Below are 19,157 nucleotides of genomic sequence, written 5' to 3'. Positions count from 1 at the left end.
TCTGAGTCCCAGTTTTCTGAAGCAGATAAGTGGATGTTACAGTGGTGATCATGAAAATCATTTGACTTCAACAAGAAGTGGTCAACATACAATATTTGCAAGTATTGACTGCATCTGACAAGTGTGGTTAAACAAAGAGTCTTCATATTGCTAGCCATGAATGCATTGAGTGTTTTGGATCATATTGGAAAATAGTTACCAGGGATGAGGGGACACTTTTGTGCAGGCATTGAAAACTGAAAAGTGTAATATACTACAAGAGTCTGTAACTCTAATGTTTAACAGAGAGTCTGGGGATTAGGCTACAAATGAGGTAGCTGTGGGTCCATAGCTGTGGTGTTTTTGGACGGGATTTCTGCCTCTTACGGGCTAGTTTTGACTTTTACGTTTTTGACCATGCCATGGTGGTGGCGGATCAAAAGGTTTAAAGTCAAAACCAGCCTGTAAAAGTCAGAATCCCGTACAAAAACACCACAGCTATGCACCCACAGCTACAAATGAGGAGTCAAAGTCAAATATCAGCCCAGAAGAGATTGACGTAGAAAATGACATTTTGATGGCATTTTTTGACTTGTGTTCACACTATGAAATGAATTTATGGCAATTTTCGCAGAGGTGTGCAAAACTAAAATACCAGCACTGCTCCCTTTAGAAATGGTACATTCAAGTTCAGTACTGTTACATTCCAGGTGAGAAATGGTATATTCCACCAGTTAAGAAATTGTACATTCCAGGTAAAGAGACATCTGGGTGTTCTGTGAAATTTTCACTTGCACCATGCTAACAAAGGTAATTAATATTTTCTGTATTAGAATTCACCAATTTGTAAAATCAAGGCAAATAATACAGTACTTTCTATGATGCGTATGTGGATGACTAAGGTTAGGAAATTTCGTTGTTTATATTTCTGCCATAAGAAATTCAGCAAATATTTGGAAGGTACACAAGGTGCAAAATGAATGTAATGACTAAATTTTTGCATGTTAGGGAGTTTTTGGATTCATCAACCAAGGAAGTGGTATCTGGTATTACCTTGAGTATTTTCCCCATGAATTTTCCCCATGAATTTCTTCCTTTTGGCAAGGCATTAGAAAAACGTCAGTCTTGTTTGTGTTGAATTTCATGTTGTGTGAATGCCTTGAAATTTACTTATTATTTTCTCTTCTATTAATTTTTGGTATTTTTCCCAACTTCTCTATTTACACGATGGGAACTAATTTGGGATAATTGGATCTTCATATTTTTCAAATTTCTCAAAAGTGTTAGGTGCCGTATAGCTGAATGTTGCAATATTACAAATTACTCATAAAAACAAGTGTATAGCGTAAAAAGAAAACAGATTAGCTTACATGTGCAAATTAAACAGACATTTCTTCACCATCTAATTATCCCAAATTAGTTCCAATCATGTTATCTTTTAAAGGTGTTAGTCCTTACTGGTACTATTACATTTTGGAGTCACAATAAAAAGTTTAGACCAAATAACAGCGTACATTCTGTTTATTCACTTGAATTTTGGAAATTCTTTTATGATATCAGAATATAATCAATCAGTGTTGCTATGTGTAATTACAATACAAGGTGGATGGGTATTTATGGTCTTCTCTGACATGGTAATTCATCCATTATATTGTGGATGTCAAAGTTTCCCAAGAAGCTACATATACAGCCAAGGGTACGGATCCGTCATAGACCGCAGATACTGAATACCGGTACTATTAGATGATCACTTTTCATTTTGTGAATTCTTGGTAATTGTCATGTAATTAACTAGGGTGGTGATTGGGTTACATTCCAACACGATTGGAATTTATTTGGGATAATTGGATCTTCATATTTTTCAAATTCCTCAAAAATGTTAGGTGCTGTATGGCTAAATGTTGCAGTATTACAAATTACTCATAAAAGCAAGTGTGTAACTTAAAAAGAAAAGCAGATAAGCTTATATTTGGAGATCAACCCGACATTACTTCACCATCCAATTATCATAAATTAGTTCCAATTGTGTGTTCCGCTGATAGTGCAAATTGTGCACGTTCATGAAAACTGTTATCACTATATGGTGGTGTCTTTCCAAGACAGCTAAGAGCTCACACATCCCAAACAAAATTGAAATCAGACAAAGTTTCAGATCAGTTTTCACATCTGACCACATGGACTGCCATTTTCATAACTGAGGGTGAGAAAGAGCTGGGCCACTATGCACTACAGTATGATGAAGGCAAAGTTAATATCATGAGTTAGGGGTCACTCTGAAAAAATTGTGGCAGCCTTTTTCTTGATAAAACAGCAATACTATGAGGACATAATCTTTTGGTGAATTCTTTTTCATAGCAGCTCCACTTCTTAGTGCAATGTATCATATTCATCAAACATAAGTGGAAATCCATATCACACCAGCTTCCATTTACAAAGTCCATATGTTGCTTTAAGAATCATTTTCATCAACCTCATCACTATCAATATGGCTTTTACTTTGGAGACTAGACAAATCTTTAGAGAAACGCAGTTTTCACTGATAATACATTTCCTACATACATGTACATACATACATACATACATACTGTCATATACTTAAAGATGGATACTGACAAAAATAGAGATGTATTAGGCCTTCTATATACAAAACTTGCTTACTTTTCACTTATACTTGGCATACAAAACAGATGACAAAAGACAGCTTCTCAAATGTTGTTTATGTAGTATTTTATTCAGATTTTACTTCCTGAAGTATATGAAAAAGTTGTATTGAAAGAAATGAGCATTATCACTTAAATCTTGCCAGACATCTCAGGAGGAAACAGAAGTCATATGGGCAAAAATTATAATTACGGACAAAACATATCCAAAATGGTGACAAAACAGGGCAAAATATAACTAAGAACATGTTACAGAAACTACTGAGATACTGTATCTGAAAATTTCAAGTTTTCTTCATTGTCAAATTACTGGTTTAAGCATTGTCTGTGTAAAACCATTTGTAGATTTTTTTTCGGCAATCCACAAATATACGATATGAAGCAGCAAAAGCTTCACATGGGAGTTCAGAGCGTCCTTTCAAAAATATGCAACAAATGTTTCAAAAAATGTTCGTTTGTACAGTTACGAAATCTGATATGAAGACTGATTTAAGGTCTGTCTGCTTTCAGATTAAATTTCCATGGAATAGAAGTAAAACTCGGAGAATGCTACTCTGCTTTCACCAACATTCAAAATTTAGCTTCCTTGTCCCTCTTACTGCACACAAATGTAGCAAACAAAAAACAAGCTACGCCATACAATGACCATGTATGTGTAAATTGTACATGTAATGGCAACAGAAGACGCTGTTACTAAATTAACAGGATTGCAACTGGCACAGAAGTTGAATTAGATTTTGATTAAAAAGCACCATTTGAAGGACTGGGTATCTACATCTATGCCTCACAGCACTGTGCACACTGTAGGCATGTCCGTGTTTCAAGACATTTCTCTCCACATTTCTCTCCCCAAAGGAAACAATAGGCATTCGAAGAAGACAGGAAGATTGGGTAAATGAAAGGTTAACATAAGTGTCTAATCATGCCTAGGGGAGACAAATATGTTTAAAGCTCGGGAATGACCTCTACATCATCTACACTGATGGCATTACTTGAGTATAGAAGATTTTGACACCATACATATACCCTTTCAGTTGCATGTATGATAGTATGCAGAGTGGCTACTACAAATCTCGAATGTGCTCTGAATTTAATAAAACGCAGCTAAAAGTCACTGAGATTTGACATAATTTGCCAGCATGTACGACACAATGGCTATACATAAGAATGAGAAAGAAGAGCAGAGCAGGGACAAATATCAGTGCAGAGAAAAAAAACATCGCTTTTATGCGTTTTTACCTTTCTATGATTAAGATTTTCATAGTAACTTTGATTTAAAGATAACCTAATATCTAATGACCATAAAAAATTACAGTGATGTGCAGGTATGGACTAATTTTCAACTGTAGTATAAAAAAGGAAAGTCTAACAGTCTGGTCTGGTATCTTGTTAAATCTTGCAATGGAATAACACGTTAAGTTCACCAAAGTGTTGGCATATCTGAATACATCCAAATGAACCAATTACAACTCCAAATTAACAATAAAATATATGGTAAAATCAAATACATCATACAGTGAAATTTGGTGAAACTTACAGGGCCAGTTGTTGTAAGTTTTGATGATTTTTTCTCTTTTGGTTTATATGACAATAGCATATTCTTGTTCTACTTCCCAAAGTATGTTGAAACACGAACTATCAACACACTGACAACACACAACGAACTTGTCAACACAGCTTCTCTAAATGTAAAATGCGGTTTTATTGTTTACATTTGGTTTACATTTGAATTCTGGTCCTGACTAGAATGAACTTGCTCATACCAATACAATCTACACATGTACAGGCTGAGTTGACATGTTGAATACTGCATATCTCAACACACTTTGGGGAGTAGAAAAAGAAACTACTGTAGCTGACATTAGAAACATAAATAGTGAAAAGAAATCATCATAAGTTACAGCTAATGGACGTTTAAGGTTGGATGTTTAAAAAACCCCAGAGCTGTAAGCTGTGTAAATACTTGCCAGAATTACATGGCATGGTGTGTAAGGCCTGTCAAAATTAACAACTTGATGGCAAGGACAACAATCTATTCAATGTACCGGCATACAACATGTGCATCTCAACTATTATTCAGAGTGTAAAATTTAGCATTGAATATTGTGACCACTATTTCTTTGTGGATCACTAGATTTACAGACAAACACTCCTGAATCTTGATAATGTTGCAGGAACTTTCATTCCCTCAGTTCTCTCTATGGCTCTTTGTATGCCACATTGATCAATTACATTCATGTCATCATTCATTGCATAAATCTAAATTAACTGGAATTTGTGATAATTATGAGAACCTGACAGGAATTAATTAGGACCATGACCCCAAAGAAAAATTGTCCCTTATATAATTAGGAAGTCAATGTACAGAGCTTGTGGATTCCAAAATACAAAGTGTAAAATGATTCTTGACAGGTTTTACCCACATTAAGTACCGCATGCTGACAAGCTGTTTCATTGTCATTTGTTGAAATCCAAAACCCATGGGACATTACTCATGAAATTTTTACCAATTATATTACTTAATTTCCTTCATATTTAGCATGCCTACAAAGTAGTATTGAAACATCATTAGAACTCTGAATTGGCTTCATTGGGTAAATTCATCCCTTTTATTTTTTTGCACTAAATATTCCAAAAAAATGTATTACAATATATCCTCCCAATAATTCATGTATGCATGATTCTTCAGTGTGGCAATGCATCATTTCAGTTTCGCACAAATGTTCTTCCCCTGGAAAAAAAATGAAAATTTCAAGAAAGTTAGCAAAGAGGACATCACAGGCAAATTTTTGAGTTTTACAACCACTTCTAGTATGGTTGTTTTCACATTGTGTTGCACACCACAGGTATGATGGACTTTGAGAACACTGATAACAAACCATATTATGCTTTTACATCAGTAATGTCTGAAAATCCTTTTTTCGCAACAGTTGTACGATGAATGACTGGCAGCAGTCAGAAGTGAGTTCCCAATATGCCCATCATTCTGTGAATCTGCATCTTAAAATACTTCTTACAGCTACCTCCTTAATAATTACTCTACAGTATTACATGATCACCATTTTACAGATCAGATAAAATGCAATACAGATAATGTGTCTTACAAATTTGCAGTTGACTCAATATCTACCAAGGAGGAAATTCAGTTGACTCAATATCTGCCAAGGAGGAAATAACAATCTTTCCTATCTCTCTGCCTCTGTCTACATCTATGGTATGGCTGTTGCTCTCACACACTCTCCAACATTTTCTACTGTACCATCCCTCCTCAAAAGGCTTGCCTTTGGGTGACTTTGAATTATCCATCATGGGACTGAAGATATGAGGAATCAGAAAATTCTCTGAAACCTCCGGCAACAAAAGACACAAACTTGTAAACTTACGTTATTGTTTTCTTCTCTTTGACTTCTGCCTCTGGTCTTGCCCTGTTCAGGACTTTCAGAAATTCTGATGTCCTTGCACGCATTCGGCTATGAATGTATGCCTGAAATTAGATGCAAACAGAACCATACAAGTTTACACCATGTTGATCCTACGCATTAAACAATTCTAATGTAGCACAAGTGGTACTGTGTCTGTCCTGATACTCTGTGCTGGGTGGTGGTTTCTTTTTCCTGAAAAAAATTTAGCTTTCTTCTGTTTTCATGGTCGTTGATCAAGCTCCGTATATATACAGAATACAAAGAAGTGTGAAGGATTGTAGAAAGTCACATCAGTAGTATGGAATTTCTTCTCGTTCATTTACGCTTATTTCATGTGAGATAGTACTTTTCACTATGAGTTGGTCATATACAAGGACAATATTAGTGAAAGGAGATTTACAACCTTTCCTTGGATACGGTTTCCTAATGGACTCAAATTGCTGGGTTTCTCAGCAGACTTACCTTAGAACATTTAATATGATAGTGAAGATAATCTCTGAAGATGTGGATGAGATTAATGGTGTTGTCTCTGGCTTTTCTATTGGTGTGTCTTGGTTCAAGTACTGTAAAGACAGGCAAAGAAGCATGAAATAGCAAGACTTAGCGAGATTTATACTTGAAAGATTTCATTCCTGACTGTATGTATAACTGGAATGAGTATATGAATTAACGTAATTGATTTATCATAAGAACATCAGTTCTTGCATTTGAATCTTATCTAAACAACATTTTGACAGTATTTTCACTGCCTCTAACCATTGCGTGCTTCAGCCTTGGAAAGATTTATACATATGTATTACTGTAATCGCCATATGTATAGTAGCCAATCACAGAAATTCACCTTGGTGGCCATATATGAACAAGGGTATATGTAAACATGGCTGACATGTCTCTGATACCATATCATAAATGTACATATACACATGTACCGGTAGTAAGGCGGAAGTTGCAGTGGCTGCTTAACTGTAACAAGTCATCGTTGATGACACAGTCCCACTTGTTAATGGGTACTTTGATTACAGGTCCTTAGAGAGGATAGAGTCCTCTTCATTAGGTCTGTGATAAAAATACTTATGAATAAATTCGCTTGATACATGCCTGAGTTGTAGTTCAGGACATGAAAAAATCGTAATAAAATGGCCACATGGTGGCCATATTGGATCGTATCACAAAACAAATAAATGTGCATATGTATGACATAGGTCAATGTACTTGTAGCAAATTGATTAAAATTGGTTGAGATATGCCTGAATTATGGCTTGTACATGAAAAAATCATAACAAAATGGCCGCACAGCAGCCATATTGGATTGTATCACAAAACAAATTAATGTGCATATGTATGACATTGGTCAATCTCCTTATACCAACTTTGAATAAATTCGCTTGAAACATGTCTGAGTTATGTGTTCTGGACATGAAAAAATGTAATAAAGTGGCCACACGGCGGCCATATTGGATCGTATCACAAAACAAATCGATGTGCATGTGCATAGGTCAATGTCCCTGTACCAAGTTTGAATAAAATCGGTTGAGTTATGCCTGAGTTGTGCCTCTGTACATGAAAAAATCGTAATAAAATGGCCGTCTGGCAGCCATATTGGATCGTATCACAAAACAAATTGATGTGCATATCTATGACATTGATCAATGTCCTTGTACCAAGTTCGAATAAAATCAGTTGAAACATGCCTGAGTTATGGCTCTGTAGATGAAAAAATCGTAATAAAATGGCCGCCTGGCAGCCATATTGGATCGTATCACAAAACAAATCGACGTGCATCTGTATGACATATGAAGTAATCCTTGTACCAAGTTTGAATGAAATCGCTCCAGGCATCTCTGAGATATCTGCGTGAACGGACGGACGCACGCACGCACGGACATGACCAAACCTATAAGTCCCCCCGGACGGTGTCCGTGGGGACTAACAACTAAGAATACAGTCATTAATGGCAGTGTGCTTCTTGTTGAAGAACATGTAAAAATACCACAAATATTTAGGAGGAATTTACATAAATTTTCACTTTTCACTACCTTTAAAATTTATAGAACATTCTAACAGTAACAGTAGTAGGTACGTATTCTAAGCACAATGTTAGTACATACACCAAAGTTCCAATTTTCTTAGGAAAGCTGCTGTGGATGTTTTTATATTCCAATACAATTACCTAAACTATCAGCATGGGAAGAGCAAGCTTTCTTTGTGGTCTGGCTGCGGTCTGTCGGGGGATCATGCACAGGTCATTATTACCAGGTCAACCATGGCCTTCATGAGGCAGGAACTCTGCACTGTGTTGCACTGGGATTTTGAAATAAACTAGTGAGCTTGAGACTGAAACTTAATGATGGAATATTAGAACTCACCAAAAGTAATATATCCAATGTTATCTCCTGTTGCAGCATCAGTGCCCTGGAGTTCAAGTGGTGGCTCTTTGTGACTGAAAAGAACTTGTGGAGCTGTTTGACTTGCACGTCGACCTTCTTTGAATTCCTATGGCACATACGCAAAAGAGAACATAAAGACTTCAGGTTCATGTCATCTATTCACTGATGTATAGCTTTTATAGGAATCAAACAGTATAGTACATCACAGTAGTTTGTTGTATTATATATTATTGCCTAAATGTATTCAGGCAATAATATTTTTATTGCATGCCTCTTCACAGCTAATGCTATATGACATTTAGTTACATGCAGGGCACTTTCAAACAGTTTTACCATGATCTTCCAGCATCAAACAGATTTAACGAAAGTCAAAATAGCAGTGCACATATGGATATTTACATCTAGTGTTAAGCACCTACTTTGACGTCGAAAAACGTCAAAGGGTTTCACTAGACCAGGTAGCCATGAAAACCAGTTAGTAAATCGTTCACCGGTCCGCTAACTCCCCATATGTCAATGCACTGATTTGCACTCACATCAAGGCATGTAATAAATCAGATGATTGGGTGATTCAGTTCATGTGAACAGTGGTCTATCCAGCTTTATTGGAAGTTTATGTCACTGTAGCCTGCATGAGTACATGTCAGTTTATTTTGCACTTCTGTTCAATCATGGTAATATAATAAAAGGTTCATTAAAAGTGCTCTGCACTTACACTCTTGAGGGTACTTTTCGTCACATAATCTGAGATACAGCTGACTGGAGAGAGTTAATCTGATTTTCTTCTCTCTAATAATATTTGCAAATCACTTATTCAGAATGTAACATATGTGGTGGATCGGTGGTGGATGTCTAGCCTCTTTACGATGCACATGTTGAAAAAACAGAGCAAAACACCACACAGCAGAAGGAAGGTGGACTTGCCATGTACATGTACATATGAAATTTGCTACAACTTTGCAACATTAGCAGTGCTTTGAGTAATGGCCTGAGTGTGACAATTACATCAGCAGGGCTCAAGTCAAATCTTACCTGCATGAAAACTTTTCCAATGATAACATCATCATCATCTTTGAAGACTGTGCTGAACACCACTGTTACACGGTCTGGCTGGGCTTGCACATACCTACATGGATACAACACACCATGACAAATGGTAAATACCAACATCAACTTACAGTGACTCTGCATTCATCATTTCAACTCAAAACCCTGCCATTTAAACAATATGGTTGAACAAAAATTTGCTTGGAAAGGGTTAATGTAAACCCTATGGCCTAATGACCTAGTTTGGTGAATCCTTTATTCGTTCTCTGTCACCAAATTGTAACAGGATTCAGCCAGCACTGTAAACTTGCAAAAACTTGGACTGAATTGAACTCGACAAGACAAGGGTATTCCCTACATCCTAGATTACTGAATATCGGTAGAACATTTCCTGTGACTGTGTGATGCTCGACCTTTCACAGCATGGTTCTCATGAATATGAAAGTTACAAGAAAGTGCAGACGACTTCAGAATACTCATTAAAAATACGGCACAAACTCACATAGTTTCATCATCTCTGTAATGCACCACTGCCTTCTCAAACCAGTCTCTTCCTTCTCTTGGAATTCAAAGTATTTCTCAAAGACGGATGCAAAACAATTGCGCTTGAGAAGACCAACTTTTTTGATAACTTCCTCTCTGTTTGCTGGGAGGTTTTCTAGATCAAGCAACACGCTTACATCATAATCTGGTTCTGGGGTGCATAGAAAGTCACCATATTCTCGTTTGAGTAGCTGTGAAAAAGGAAGAAAAAACATAAAAAATACTTCAATTGCAAAGCAGAAGTTTATAATGTTTACTTAATCATAATTAAAATGGCTTCTAGATTTTAAAGGTTTGCTACATAGGTTGTTCAAACCTTCTGTTGGTAGAGGAAGATTGTTTTCAAAGAGGGTATACAAATCATGGAGGGATTTTCACATCCAATGGAAGAAGAGCGATGGCATAATTATTCAGATTGGGTACAGGTTTTCTGGGACAGACAATCCCTGGACATTTCCCCACCTGACACTGACACTAACCATCACCCCATCCCTAGTCCTCCCTGGCAGGTGGGAAATGTCCAGGTGCTGAGTGTCTATGGGATGACATTGCAGTAATGATAGGTATCCTTGTCTGTAACAAACATTGAGGCAAGGTTCTTTTTCTGTTGTCCTGAGAAGTTCCCAAACTAAACAGTTAAATCTTATTCTTAGAATAGAAAATTTAACGATGATTTGAAACATGGCAAGAGTAAGTAACTGAAATGTTGAGATTTGCCCTTGTCTTTGTCGAGAGAAAATGACACAAATGGAAAACATAGGGCCAAAGTCCCTGAAGCTACTATAGACATGGATACAAAATTAAGTATTTCCTGACTGCATGAAATTATCTCACTAAGGCCATTCTAGGGACATGTACATGTAACCCAAATATTAAAGCTGTCTGACCAGCGGTTTTGAAAAAACAAGCGACTCAACATTTGACAGAGCTCTGCTGTGTTATGTAGAGAATAACCTTTTGTGACACATGTATTGATGAAGAAGGTAGATATCTTGATAGCTCATTTCAGGATGGCCTGACCAAAAATGGAAAAAAATTCTGTAAAAATACAGATTTGCATATTTCATCAGACTAATTAGTCTATAATAGCAAATAAACGAGAGTTAATTACATTCTAATTAAAGTAAACAAGACTTGCTTAAATCAAGATTTACGTCATAAAAAAACAGCATATCTGTCAGGTTATAAAGAATCTTGAGCTGGTTATCTTTTAATATCAGTATTTTCATCCTATTAACCAAGCACATTTTAACTTTCAAATTAACATTGTAAGTAAGTTCTGTTGAATAAGTTGAGACTGTACGTACTAAGAGAAAGCACACTGAAGAGACAAATGTTTGAAACTTAAGAAGTTCAAGGTCATCAAAAGCATTATAAGGAATCATGTTACACTTTCATTGCACTGTTTACGCAGATTGCATAATGCTATAAATAGCACATGAGAAATCTTACAGCCCAGCTTTACCATAAAACCCCTATCACTTTGATCACTCTTTTAATTGACCACTCTATTTTTTTCCTCAAAAAATAATCTTATTTTATCCTTACAAGTCAACCATAAATGGAAATTAGAACTTTCTCTATCTCTATTTATTTGACCACCCTATCATGACAAACTATTATGAGCAATTCTCTTTACATAACATAAATGGTGGTTCAGAATATATCAAAGTTGGGATTCAGGAAAGTTGCCTTTACATGTTTTAATCCTCCAAGATGGTAAGCATTTCACTATGAACTGTCAAAAAAAGTTGAATTTTCTGATAATTTCACACTAAAATTATTTTGGCTTTGATGATTTCCTAATTAATTCAATTATTTAAAATCATATTAATTATTTTTTTCTGGGTGAATTGATAGGGTTTATACAGTACAAGAATTACATACAATGTAAGTCAAATTTTGACCAAAAATGACAAAAAAATTCCTTAAAAATACACATTTGCATATTTCATCACAATTTGAACAAATCTAAGTTGGGTTATCCCTAGGGACCTGTATACCAAATAACAAAGCTGTCTGACCAGCGGTTATGAACAAGAAGATTTTTTACCAAAAACACCTTTTTTGGCATTAATTTGCCTATTTTCGACAATATCAAAAAATTAAAAAAAATAGTTTCTCAAAATCATATTTTTCATCTACACAACAAATATCAAATCAGTAAGTACTGCGGTTCTCAAGATATTTGAGTGGACGGACGCCTCACAAACGGACATACATACATACATACATACATACAGACTGACGACGGACGCCGGACGGATACCCATCCCAATAGCTTCTATAGACTATAGTCTATAGTAGCTAAAAAAAGGACATTCAGTTACCTAAAATGGTTTCAATGGCATAGTAGCGGCATGTACTACACACTTAGGTAGCATTGAAGACATACAAAGCATAATACTAGTTGCTAAGTGTTAAGTCCTTTGACAATACATGTACATAGCTGTGGAATTCATTTAGTGTATCTTCATACTTGCAAACCTTTGCATATATACACAGACATGCACACCATGCACAGATAAGACATGTCTATCATTGGACTGAGGAACATGCATGTAGGAAAGTAGGGACAAATACCAGATAGATGAATTTGCATAATTTCACGTACAGTAATATTTGTTGTAGATATTCCTCTATAATGTTTCCTCCTACTTATTATTACATTAATGTAAAAACTATATCTAGCACTATATCTAGCACTATATCAAGCATTTACTATACATATAGATGTATGGATTCATAACCAACAGTGACCTATACATTTTATATCTTTACTTGTCGAATTGCAATTTACTTCATTAACTGTGACGTAGTTTCTTGTCAAGTACCAGCAATCCAAAACATAGCACATCTAAACTAGATGGATTACATTCATAGTTTAGCCCTTGAAAAAATATGCAATCAAGTGTGCAAGAAATAGGAGGCTATTTCATAGTTAGAAAACAGAACAGTATGGGCATAAAAACACGACAGTATGGGAATCACTAGCACTGTACAGATAAATAAATTTCGTAATTTACTGCCCTCTCTCAGTCACGCCCAATACATCAAAAATATGTTTTTCCTTTGCTTGTTAATTTTATGCATTGACACATATCAAGTAAATTCCAAAAGAACATGTTGGCACATGATAACCAGTTAGCAGTCAGCTAATCATCAAGGATAGAGCATTCTTTCTGACTGTAAACCAGGCCACATTGCACCTATGTTCAACCTTTTTTAAAAATCCTTATCAATGCTATTTTAATTGAGCAAAGAGAGACTTTGTGATTAATAGGTGCTTTGTTTCATATCCCTCATCCGACAAACGCAGCCTTCCTTCTTGTTGGTTCAGTGTGTGTATCACTATAGTCACAGAGTTATTTAGATTCTTCATTAACATTAGAGTCTGTATTAATTTGGATAGGATACACTTGTTTCAAGCTACTCTAACAGAATCGAGATAACATTAGCAACGGTCCTAAGAATTTGATTTGGGCACTATACAGAGTACATTGCATACCTGTAAACTGTAACAATATTCTGCTATCAGTGACACCCATTCAAAAAGAAATTTGCTGTCTTTCACTTCCCTGTGGAATGTTTCAGAAATCTGAGAAACAGCTTTACAGGAGGATGCAAAAATGTTATCAAAGTCAATCTAATCACACCAGTTACATGTCCTATCAATGAACAGAGAAAAAATATTGAATATCTCATCCTATATGCACACACAACCGATTTCTATCTACCAGCCGCACATTTCCTGCAGTTGTAACTTTCATCAAAATGCAGAGACTGCATGCAAGGGTGATAAATTTATGTATGCTCTGTAGAAATGACTAATCTCATCCACAATTAAGTTCTACCATGTTGAAGTATTCTGTGTTTTTTACTAAAGCATTTTACTGTCTTACAGAACTTCATATGGAACTCCTTCTTACCGCATCAGCACCATGTTTGCGCAAGTCATTGTAGAATTTCAGTGAGATGCTGATCATCACCTTCGTCTTGTCACCATCGGGATTGGAAATATGGTACAATACTCCATCAAAGTCTGATGACACAAAACAAAGAACATGAAAGGCTGTAAATTTATAGGAACTGTTACAGACTGTGAAGCATTATCTCTTCCAATATGAGGAATAAAATTCACAGCAAGAACTGCCTCTTTTTTGAATAGCCACAGAGAGAAAAATGTGTCATGACAAGCTACATGACATATGAAAGTTTGATCTTTCATATTGAGCTTAACACAGAAATGTCAATAAATCTTCTATTTGAAACAGAGTCGACATGTACCCCCGGTACTTGTAAGCAGAGTTTGTTCCACATTGCATAAGTTCCTTTTTACTCTAACTAAACCAGCCAGGTACCTACACGTATCAGAATGAAAGATTTACAGGGTATTAAGATTTACATATTCTGAATATAAAATACTTGCCAGGGCTGTGAGATACAATGTCATTTATGAGAAACAATGTCATTTATGGCAAAATATTTATTTATGTAAACAATATCACAAGGTGGCCAAAATATATCAGTGACATGTGCTACAGCAAGCCACATCCAACATGCCTGGTCTAAAAGTGTCTGGTAGTGATTCTGTGACTTCAATATCCCAGTGCATCAATGTAGCAAGTGAGAGGGCAGTATATCATTTTGTGTTGCAGGGATTGTCAAAATGGAATATAAAAGATACATGTATGTACATGTAGTTAGTAATGATGAAGCCTATCTAACTGATATACCTGATTTATGAATTCTACTTCAACATTAAAATGAAACTCTATATCATCTTTATCATTCAAAACAGACTGCACAGTAACACACATCATGAAAAATTTGTAGAAATGTCTAAATAAATACCTAAAGGCACCTCAGATTAGCAAACATAACTTTTTTGCAAACAGGAGAGATCAGTCTTATATGAACACAATGGACCTAATAAGAAGTAGATGTAAGTGTCATTGAGGGTGACCATTTCAACCTTGATGTATACCTGACAACAGACCCTCACCAGAGTGTCTTCAGACTCATGACAATTCAGAAGTCTCTGTGCAAATTTGAGAAAATTTGGCAATTTCTTTGAGTCAGACCCATACCACTAAATGCAGAACAAAATTATACTCAAAGATTCATCATCATGATTCATTTACAGTGTTAAATGACTTCTAAAATGATCACAATACATGAAAGTATGCTTTATTTCTTGTTGTATTCTGTATTATTAGCGTACCTTAACATTCATAACATGGACAACAAAATACACTTACCTGCTATTTTTATGTCTATACTATCTGGCTTTCCTCTGAAAGAAAAACACAGAGATACAAAGGTTTATTTAGGCTGTATTTACAAATACTGGAGGGAAAGGTGGGGGGGGGGGGGGCAGTTGAAGGAATAAAGGGGGATTTGAACAGTTTGCACTGGATATACAATGTACATGTAGGGGGTCTGAAAATATTTTGGTGACTGGTTTTTTCACATATTCAGATTCCAGAGTTTATAGTACGTACTTAAACAAACAATATTGTTATGTCATCCAATGGCTGCAATGTTAATAATAATAAAATAAATTCTGGAATTATTTTATAGCATGTCATGACTTTTATTTTGAAAAATCTTAAATAGTATGAATGCCATTGACAACTGTTTATATCTTCCATACTTTTGTACTGTGTATAAATCAAAGGTTCTTGTCCTACTCCCTGTAACATGTATTGAAAGACCACATATTCACTTTCTTCACCAACAACAGCTGAATATCGTAATTTTAACAACTAAATTGCAGTCTAGGCTAGTGCTGACTGTCTATAATACCAACTATTGACAAGCCAAATACTGACATTTAGGCAGTAAAACAAGACACTGTCAAAACACACAAATATCGAAACATGTCGACAAAAATTGCAGCTGCTCTCCCTTCCACATTTCACAATGAAAGCAAACATCTCATATAGACTGTGTTCAACAAGGTGAATAAATTAGCATTTCAGCATGCTTTGTGAATAGAATGTTCGTAAGGACAAGGGTTTCACTAAGTTTTGAAGTAGGGGGCTAAAATAAAAATGTAGGCGGCTTTGCAGCTGCGTACCATGACCGCCAAGCGGTCTTCGGGGGAGGGTGCGGGTGCGGGAGAGGGGTGTTCCCCCCTCCCGGCCGAAGGCCGGAAGCCCTGAAAAATCAGCTAAAAATTCACTTTTTACAGCTCAAAGTCACTTGAAATTATAGTATTTTCAGGAGTATTGTCAGCAGTGCTCCAGGACAATTTGTGTTCATATATCATAAAAGCTATTTACCTGGGAGATTAAATATGATAATTCATAAATAAAAATGATGAAAATTGGGTAATGCTGAATATATTTTGAAGAAAGAAAACTAAAATCTAGAAATAATTTGACAATACTGCTCAGTAAAGTACCTTGATGTATGGTATGAAAATTGGTATGTTAAGAACCTCTATTTGCTTTTAGGAGGTAAACTATAATAATTCATTATTATTAATGATATAAATTTGATATTGTAGACGATATTATACAGTGTTTCATCTAGACAGGGGGATGGGGGATCCCCCTTCTGTTGACATGTTGGCACCCCCAAGTAATTTGTCAAGGGGGGACCAGCCTCCCATGAAATGGTGTCAGTCATATCTTAGAGATTCAAGTAGAACACGTGATCTGGTGAAGTCCTCCCTACATTTTCTGGTAAAGAGGGGAAAATCCCCCCTGTTGATGCCATCCTGGATGAAACACTGATATTTTAAACACAAAAAAACGATAAACTTTCTTGTACTATGTTGTGCTTTAAATTAAGAACCCTGATGTTGGGTATAAAAATAGGTAAATGAAGAAAATTAATACCATTTAGGAGGTAAAAATGATAATTTATTTATCAATGATTAAAATTTATTATGGCGACCATACTTCACAAAATGAAAAAAAGTAAGAACCTTGATATGGGATATAAAAATTTGTACGTTCAGAAGCTCACATAATGGATTAAACCTGACGATCGTTTTCAAAGTGAGTTCGAAGGTCTGCTCGTATTTTAATTATCACTCAGGTCTATTTTTCTTATCGGCGTGGATAGACCAAAAAGCAGCACATATCGTACCTCCAGCTGTACATACACATTGACGCCTATGGCAGTGCAACGCCCGCAACGCAGGTCGGCCTACTAAAAGAAGTTTTTCCGTAAGAAAAATTCAGGCCATTACCATCGAAAACAGTTTAAACCCACGAAATTACACTCTCCTTCGTTCCTTGGTGCGCTTTAAAGCTTGACCTCGCGATCGCTTCTCCCTCTGTTCCGGTCATTTTGAATTGAGTTTATGAGGGCCGACAGGTGTAGTTTGCATTTGCGAATATAAAAGTCACTATATTGGGGTCAGCAATTGCAGTAGCCAATAGAATTGTCCATTGCAATGCCGATTTTTACTCAGGCAATACACCCCAGACGTGTTACACGGCGATCGCAGTGCTCGTCTACTAAACTTGTCTTTGTTTCACATAAAACCCGCTAAATATTTGATAGCACAGCTTGTGATACTTGTCCGAACCATTTCAGAAGGTAAAAAACATTTTAGCGATGAAAGCGTCCCAATTTTCCAAAAAAGTAGCCGGCGAAATCGTGAGAGTAACCGGTCAATTTCGCCGGCTGCCGGCTCTTAATGAAACCCTGAAGGAACATGTACGGTAATTGTCCATAGAGAGTATTAATCAAGATATGTATCACCAGTAGCTGTATTAAACTTGATATTTTTCTCGACATTTGTGTATCAACATCATTTCCTTGTATTTACAATTTTCATAATCATATTGAAGTGCCTTAAGCTTGTAAACACAGCCTCAATATGAATATGCAGCAGTGTTATTGTACTTATGACATTTCAATTTATGGTTTGACGGAAATGCAACTCCCTGCAATGTAGTGTACACAAAACATATGCAGGATGAGCTGATACACTGAATACTGAGTATTTCAACATATTTGGAAACAAGACTGGAGTTAATTGGAAGAAAAAGCAAGAGATTGGAGTTCAGAAGTGCAAAAATACTGAAAAAAGAAACATATCAAAATTTTAGTCCAATATATTTGGCCATATTGGGGAAGATTTGAATATTTTTGATCATATACAATGGGGCATTTGAAATGTTTTTGAGAGTACTGAGGGGGATCTAAAATGCAATAAGATTTCAATCATAAAGCCTTGAGCACCCCCCCCCTTCCCACTAGTATTTGTAACTGCTGCCTTGCGTAAGCATATAATTTCACTTATTTTTTTATGTGCAAAAACCTGATTACTATATTACATAAGAGTGAAAACATTTGAGTTTCACATTTGTGACAAAATAAGTATTTCATAAATAACTATACCCATTCTGATTTATGGGATAAAATATAACTGGTGGTGTCACTGTCACCCTTGAAAATTGACACCCGTTCGTATGGATCCGCATTGACTGGGGACAGGTGCATGGTGAGAATATCATGATACCAGTTGTAAACCATATGAATTTCTTTTCACGGTTGTTTTGTTTATTACTTGCATGCAGGCGGGCGTTGAAGTGATTGAGGGGCCGTGGTTAGAGCATGTTTGGAGGAAGTGACGAGGAAATCTTATTTGCAGTTCCAGTGGATATTTGACTAAACTTCCGGTTTGGTGATGTTTCGGTACGTAGTCGTGGTCTACGGTACGTTTTCAAAAAAACAGTTTCGCCTCATGAGCCAGAAACCGTTTCCAGTTACATACCACCCGAAGTTTTCTATTCTTTCAGACATAAATTGAAGTGTTGAATCAAATGAATATACAGCTGAGCAGACCCACCCACATTTGGCGAACGCGAACACACCTTCCTTCTTTCTAAACTAGTGTCACTGAAGTGTCGAAGGTAACTCACCCACCCCGTACAAACCTACGAAACTTACCCGTTCAAGGCATTGCTGAACTTCATTTGAAGAGTGTCTTCAATGATTCTGTTGTTAATTTCAAGTATAATCATTTTGTCCTTCTAGTCTTCAGCGATTAATACCTAGGTCGAAAACCTTTCTACCATACCAGGAAGACCAAATCACACCCGACAAACGGAAGTGTAATGGCTTTCCAAAATGGCGACTGATGTTCGTTCGCG

General features: G+C 36.1%; 1 protein-coding gene across 1 annotated transcript; it reads right to left on the bottom strand.

Moving 5' to 3' along the window:
- Positions 1-2,689: 2,689 nt before the first annotated feature.
- Positions 2,690-19,153, bottom strand: LOC139139995 (actin-related protein 2/3 complex subunit 2-like). Its single transcript, XM_070708978.1, is given in 10 exon segments — positions 2,690-5,370; positions 6,023-6,123; positions 6,524-6,624; positions 8,428-8,554; positions 9,481-9,574; positions 9,998-10,037; positions 10,040-10,229; positions 13,968-14,080; positions 15,300-15,334; positions 18,955-19,153. Coding segments are annotated over 10 exon segments (900 nt in total). The 5' UTR covers positions 19,029-19,153; the 3' UTR covers positions 2,690-5,345.
- Between the last annotated feature and the right edge of the window lie 4 nt (positions 19,154-19,157).

Source organism: Ptychodera flava, chromosome 9 (genome assembly GCF_041260155.1).
Source record: "Ptychodera flava strain L36383 chromosome 9, AS_Pfla_20210202, whole genome shotgun sequence".
Classification (NCBI taxonomy): domain Eukaryota; kingdom Metazoa; phylum Hemichordata; class Enteropneusta; family Ptychoderidae; genus Ptychodera; species Ptychodera flava.
This window is presented reverse-complemented; position numbering and strand designations above follow the sequence as displayed.